The 7,207-nt window shown below is 42.0% G+C and overlaps 1 protein-coding gene across 1 annotated transcript in view; it reads right to left on the bottom strand.

Annotated features, from left to right (window-relative positions):
* Positions 1-3,305: 3,305 nt before the first annotated feature.
* Positions 3,306-7,207, bottom strand: part of LOC135211474 (protein enabled homolog) — a 42,974-nt gene continuing 39,072 nt past the window's right edge. Inside the window, exon 3 of the mRNA XM_064244781.1 lies at positions 3,306-4,108. Coding sequence (XP_064100851.1) covers positions 3,306-4,108 — 803 coding nt within the window. The remainder of the gene's footprint in view (positions 4,109-7,207) is intronic.

Below are 7,207 nucleotides of genomic sequence, written 5' to 3'. Positions count from 1 at the left end.
TCCAGTATTTTCTGCTGTTGAAAAGAAACCAAGACCGGAGGGAAGAAGGGACTCTTCATTATTCAGTTTTTCGAGGAGGTTTCCATTATGTCTCAGAAAGTGGTCTTTGTCCCTCCTTTGAACGAAAACCAGCATAATGGCGAAAATGATTTTAGGTCAGCGAGGCCACAAAAGGAACTGCGAGTGAAACATTAATGTTTTGTTTTTCGTTTTAATGCGCCAGGATTTTTGTAAAATGTTATTATGCGTAATGGAAGCTTATAGTAGAATCTCCGTGCAGTCGTGTTTCATTACGATACTTTTGAAGATTGGCATCGTGGCGGATCTATCATAATGTTGAAGATAAGTTTTCCATTTTGTTTCGCTGCTGCCTTGACATCTGTAGGAAATTTTTTTTGGTATGCTAATTTTTTTTAGGATCTTTTGGTATTCTTTATGCAAATGACTTTGCTGCTTAGTAAAATGGTAAACATCTTTATGTAATCCACGTTCATCATTACTCACATTGTGGAAAGTTTCCACAATATGATTCATTATACTTTAAGAATACATGATAAACAGGTGTTAGGTATAATGTAAACTGCGAGTTGTAAAATTTGAAAACGCTAAGCTGGTATTCATTCTCATTAATGGAGTTTTCTGTATAGCGTATAATCAAGGCCAACGAAAATAGGTCTGTCTTTCGGTGAACTCTATATATTGCTGTATGAGCCCTGGCCCATGAAACTTTAAACACGGCCTGATGGTGGCCTGTCCTTTGTCGTTGCCAGACGCACTATTATGGCTGAATTTAACCTTAAATAAAATCAATACTACTAAAGTTAGAGAGCTGCAATTTTTTACGTTTGATGATTGAAGGGCGGATGATCAACGTACCAATTTGCAGCCCTCTAGCCTCAGTAGCTTCTAAGATCTGGGACGGACAGTAAAAGTGCGGACGGTCTGACAAAGCCGTCTCAAGTTTTATTTTACAGAAGAATAACAAGGAAAAATAACCCACCGTAATGGAAGAGACGAGAAAGAGGAAAGTATTTGACAACTTATTTTGAGTAAACAAGACGGCTGGATATATATCTTATTTGTCGGAATTATCGACTCTGAGATGTTATGTCAATGTGGATCTTGTTTATTTTATTAGTAAAGTATGAGACTTTTTCTCATGCTCCCAATATTCTACACAAGACTCTCTCTCTCTCTCTCTCTCTCTCTCTCTCTCTCTCTCTCTCTCTCTCTCTCTCTCTCTCTCTCTCTAATCTAAATACTTTACCTGCTGGGGTTAAAATGATTGACGTTTGATGTTAAAGTCCAGACCCGTCTTGCTGATTAGGTCATCGTATTTTAATTCTCACTATCTGGGCACATTATGCCAAAGGAACACCGAGACTCGACCGATGATGCCACGTGAAACTGGGCATTTTCAGGACACCGAATTTCCCATCTGATTTATGGCATTAGTTCGAAGTGAAGACGTGTCAAGTCTGGCGTCAATTTCATTCTCGCTTTGCTCTTCAAAAACGTTTGAGAGAGAGAGAGAGAGAGAGAGAGAGAGAGAGAGAGAGAGAGAGAGAGAGAGATGAAATGGAAAATTTGGAGACCGTCATTTCAGTAAATAATATATTTATTAAATATATTGTGAAGTCATTCAGAAAAAGCAGTTGACACAGAAGACTATGGATTGAGAGAGAGAGAGAGAGAGAGAGAGAGAGAGAGAGAGAGAGAGAGAGAGAGAGAGAGAGAGAGAGAGAGAGAGAGTGTCAAGTTCATTCACGATTTCATTGATTGCTGTTACTTGCTTAATCAATGTTTTCATTGAGAAACAGATTCCAGATTTGCCTGTTCTTCATTTCATGTATTCAGTAGTTTGAATCGTCGCTAAATATATATACAATAGGATTACGCAACATTCATCTCCTTATTTGATTTCATTTCAGTAAATACAACATCATAATTTTCTCATGTATGATCATAATAATTCTCTCACAATATTACATTGTATTACATATTTTTAACAATGATTTTATGAACAAGGAAATCAGCAAGATATAATGTACACAGGAATCGCTGTCGTTTCTACAGGAAATACGACGGTTATTCATAGGTACTTGGGCTTGTGTATGCACTTGTGGGCGTGTGGTATGTACGAGTGTTTGTGTGTGTGTGTGCGTGCGTGTGTGTACACTCGAATAATCCACTTTTGTGAAGAACGGAATGACAAGCTCATATCTTGTTTGGGAAAATTCTTCGAACTATGAAAAATCACGAAATTGGTACATCTCACAATTGCCATGGAAAACGAGGTATGCATTCCGGAATATAATTAGGCGAAAGACAATCGGTCCACAGCAATTAGTCGAAAATGCAATTGGCCGGGAAGGCTAATTAGTCTTAATGACAATTAGTCGAAAACTGAATAAACAGGGTTACATCTAAGGAAGCAGTGGTAATGAAAATTCTCAAATATTTCATTTTAACTGTACAATTTCAGTGATCAAGTTTAAAACTAGGTTTAAGAGAGAGAGAGAGAGAGAGAGAGAGAGAGAGAGAGAGAGAGAGAGAGAGAGAGAGGAGATTTCAGCAAATTATAACATCAAGAGACAGAAGACATTCAATTCTTTCAAAATCTTTCCTGATATATTTTGTCAAATGGAAATATCTCTCTTGAAATGTAAAAAATCAATGAAAAATCGAGAGGGAGGAGGGTAAGTAAGAATTGGGTATAGCCTTATAGCATGTCATACTTCAGATATGAATTCCAGTGTGAAGAAAATACGGCCATACCTGGCCTTGGCAGCAACTGTTGTTGGACGTTGTGGTCCAGATGTTCTTTGAAATATGGAGAGAAGTCTAACGCTGGAATATTCATCTGGTTTGCTGTAGCGATCTAATCACTGGTGAGGACGAGGAACTGAACGAGAGAATTGCGGTCTTGCGAGACACCATCCAGTACCAGAGAGAACAGCGGGTGAACTTATATAGATAACTCTTCAGTTGCAGCAGAGGCTCGACTACTATGAAGTGATGCATAAGGCGGGTGACAGTGAAGGACACACTCGTGTGTTACAGATCACTGATGAGGTGTTGCAACAAGCAGGCCTGGCCAGACAGGGCCCACTTGCTCGAAGCTGAAACGTTTTTGGTGAAGAAGAACGATAAAGAGAAGGTGGGGCAGCCGGGCCGGCGGGAGGGCTGGGAGGTCGATGGGACAACTGGGCTGGCTGAAGGGCAGGGAGGCCAGTGGGGCAGACGGGATGGCGGAGGGTGGGGAGGCCGGTGGGGCAGCCGGGGTGGCGGGGACGGCGGGGATGCTAGTGGGGCAGCCAGGACGGCAGGGAGGCCAGTGGGGCAGCTGGGAAGGTGGGGATGGTGGGGGAGGCCAGTGGGACAGCAGGGACGGGAGGTTGGCTGGTGGGCAGCCGGGACGTTGGCAAGGCTGGTGGGGCAGCCGTGCTTGGGAGATGGCAGGGAGGCCAGTGGGGTAGCTGGGACAGCAGGGAGGCCAGTAGGGCAGCCAGGCTGGTGGGAGGCCGGGGAGACCAATAGGGCAAACAGGCCCGCGGGGATGGCAGGGAGGCCAGTGGGGAGGCTGGGACGGCGGGGAGGCCGGTTGGGCAGCGGGGATGGCGGAGAGGCTGGTGGGGCAGCAGGGATGGGTGGGAAGCCGGGGCAGCAGCCAGATCGGTGGGGAGGCAGGTGGGACAGTGTGACTGGGGGGACGGCGAGAAGGCTGGTGGAAGAACCTGGCTAGGGGGACGACGGGGAGGATGATAGGGAGGCCAGTGGGGGAGCTGGGCTAGGGGGAATGGCGGGGAGGCCGGTCTGGCACCCAGGCCCTCGGGAGGGCTGGGAGGCTGGGGGGGCACCCAGGCCGGTGAGGTAGCCGGGCCGGGGGTACAGCAGGGAGGCCGATGGGGCAGCTGGGCTGGGGAGACGGCAGGGAGGATGGTGGGGCAACCAGGCTGGGAGGATGGCGGGGAGGCCGGTGGGGAGGCCAGTAGGGCAGCCGGCGTCACAGAAACAAATTCCTGACTCACTTTCGGGACCGAACCCCAGTCTTTTAAGTGAGAGTCCGGGGCGTGAGCAATTCGTTCGCACAAGTTATAAAATAAGTCTGAAACCAAGTACTCTGATTTTAACACACTTCGACTTACCCTCTTTTATTTATTTTAATTTTTGTTTGTGTTTGTATTAATTAATTTCCTAGGTTAATTTGTTACTCGTGAATATCGCAATTAAATGCAACTTTCGATGGGCTAGATATAAATAATATAGCAGCTTTAATACCACAGCCATACTCGGGAAGGATTGATGTCGAACTTCCCGTTCAGTCAACTTAAATATTTGGTTAGTATGGGAGATTTCACGGTTTTTATTATATAGGACACTGTAGGTAATAATAATGATAATAATAATAATTAATTATAATAATGAACAGCAAAAAGTAATGATAAAAAATTTGCTAGTAGCGTCATTCCTTGGTGCATATTTCTTCAGAGATTATTTGCGCATGTGGAGCAAAACTTGTATATAATATGATTCTATTTTCAATTCTATATATTTAATCCTTATCTATCATAGCATCAGTCATTTTCCTTGCTTTTTCGTAGTCTCTTTTTACCCATTATAATTTTTCCTTTTTCGTATATTTCATATCTTCTCGTCTGGTTATCTTTTTATGTCTTCTTTCGTCTGCTTCCTTTGCTTCGTAACCATTCCATCCGTTTTATTTTCCTTTAAGCCGGATATGTCGAACGATGGAACTGCATGACTTTTGTCGTTCCCATAAAGATTTTTCTTTGTTATGTATCTATTCTGGCCGTTTCCGCACAACCGCCCCCACCCCCACTCCCCCACGTGCTCCAATATATGAATTTTTGTTTGTATATATAAATTTTTTATTTTCCAAAGACCTGCCTTCATCAGTGTTTCATTCCCCATATCCCTTTGTACTTCTGAGGCACCATTTCGTTTGCTCTCTCTCTCTCTCTCTCTCTCTCTCTCTCTCTCTCTCTCTCTCTCTGCGTATGTAACACAAGGATTCATTTATTATTCATATAAGTCTTATATCATCATTCCCATTTTCAAGAAACCGGGGTTTTCTATCTTTATCTATATATTCTGGAAGTACTTCTTTCTACTAAGTTATTTTGATTAGTTATATTTCTGTTAATACATTTTAAACAAGATCTTCTTCTTGCATGTAGGAAGGTTGGCCTTGGGCGTTGTACCTTGCATTATATATCACGAGTTTTCAAGTCCCATATGAAATATGGCGCATGTTATACACCATAATTTGTATTATATTACAAGATAATACATCCACAGACATTGGAATTGATTACAATGATAAATCTAGATATAAGAAAATTGTAGGCTAATATATATATATATATATATATATATATATATATATATATATATATATATATATATATATATATATATATATATATATATATATATATATATATATATATATGAATAATTATCACCACCGTGATTCATATAAATCACTCGAGCTACAAATGTCCTTTAATATCTAATTCACTCTACCTCGGAATTGATATATTTTCATATACGTATGTACCGAAGGGGATGTTGCTGTTGTATGCCCACTTAAGAGAGTTTCTACAAGTCTACAGAGTTCTACTGCCCTTTTGGGTCTACAACAGCCATTGAATGTCTTCCACTGGGAGACATTTCGCCTTCCTGCAGCGTGGTTCTACGAGTCTGTGGAGTTGCAGTTGCAGACAAAAGGGAGATCCAAGATGGAGAAAAAGTTTCTACACCCAAATGTTTTTGGAGATGATGTGTGATAGACATTACGTGGAGCTGCCAGAGACATGCAGTTATTACTATATTTTGTGGTTTGAGTCGGCCAATGTGATTTATATATATTGAGCTGTTTTATGTGGCCTATGGCTAGGCAGGGGCTAGCCAGGATGGTGGCCGAGCTAATCTGTAAAAGGGGGAATGTACAGACTCATCATTTTTAACTTCCCTGGAGACAGAGAGTCCGAGTGACGAGCTTTGGGAATGCTGATGTGTCTTTTTGCTGTATGTCCGTTCAGAATGGCAGGTAACTAGGCAGAACAATGGAGATGTTGCTTTGGAGAGAAAGAGCCTGGATGGCTCTATAAAGTTGATTTGTTTCTGTGAGTGAGGTTACAGGCTGCAATGGGCGGATCTAGTGAGGGGGACTGTGTGGAGGGAACTATGTTTTGGAGAAGAGATAATTGGTGTTTGACTATTACTTTATAGACTATTATTTCACGGGGGGTTATCTGAGTTAATTGAACTTTGAGTTATCATTCCATTTAATTATCCTGTAAGAATCTGAGTTATTCAATTAGTACTTTACTTTGAATAAACATATTTTTGCAGTTCCGACTCTGATTTGATGACCTAATGAAATGGGGAGAGAGAGGTTGCGAGTCGAGAGAGAGAGAGACAGAGAGAGAGCTGTTGCGAGTCGAGAGAGAGAGTGAGAGAGAGAGAGAGAGAGAGAGGGGCTATTACCGGTATCAGAGAGAGAGAGAGAGAGAGAGAGAGAGAGAGAGAGAGAGAGAATGTGTTACCAGACCTAGTTTGCCTACTGCTTTGGCTTAACACTTACCAAATGTGATACGAGACTCTGGTCTCGTAAGATATATATCATTCCATCTTCAAATGTCCTTTAATATCTAATTCACTCCACCTCGGAATTGATATATTTCCATATATGTACCGAAGTGGAATTTTTAGTTGATTATAATTTTGTCCCCTCATGGGATCGAACCACCATCCAACGGACAGGCACGAAATCAGTACCGACATTTCCGTTACCGATTCGGCTAACAGTGAGGCTATAAGTTAATATCGATTCTGCCCTTACAAATCACCGTCGAACTCGGTTTTTTCATAATTAGAATTGAGGTAGAGCGAATTAGATATTAAAGGACATTTGTAGCTCGAATGGTTTATATGAATCACGGTGATGTGATAATTATTCATAATATGGCTATGTGCGTCAAACGTTCGAATTGGCTAACATGGTAGAGGGGGTTTCATATCGATTCTAGTTATGAAAAAACCGAGTTTGATGATGATTTGTAAGGTCAGAATCAATATTAACTTATAGCCTCACTGTTAGCCGAATCGGGAACGTCAATGTCGGTACTGATTTCGTGCCTGTCCGTTGGGTGGTGGTACGATCCCATGAGGGGACGAA

This window comes from Macrobrachium nipponense, chromosome 4 (assembly GCF_015104395.2).
Source record: "Macrobrachium nipponense isolate FS-2020 chromosome 4, ASM1510439v2, whole genome shotgun sequence".
Taxonomy (NCBI): Eukaryota; Metazoa; Arthropoda; class Malacostraca; order Decapoda; family Palaemonidae; genus Macrobrachium; species Macrobrachium nipponense.
Note: the sequence above shows the minus strand (reverse complement) of the source record. Positions and strands in the feature narration are given on the sequence as shown.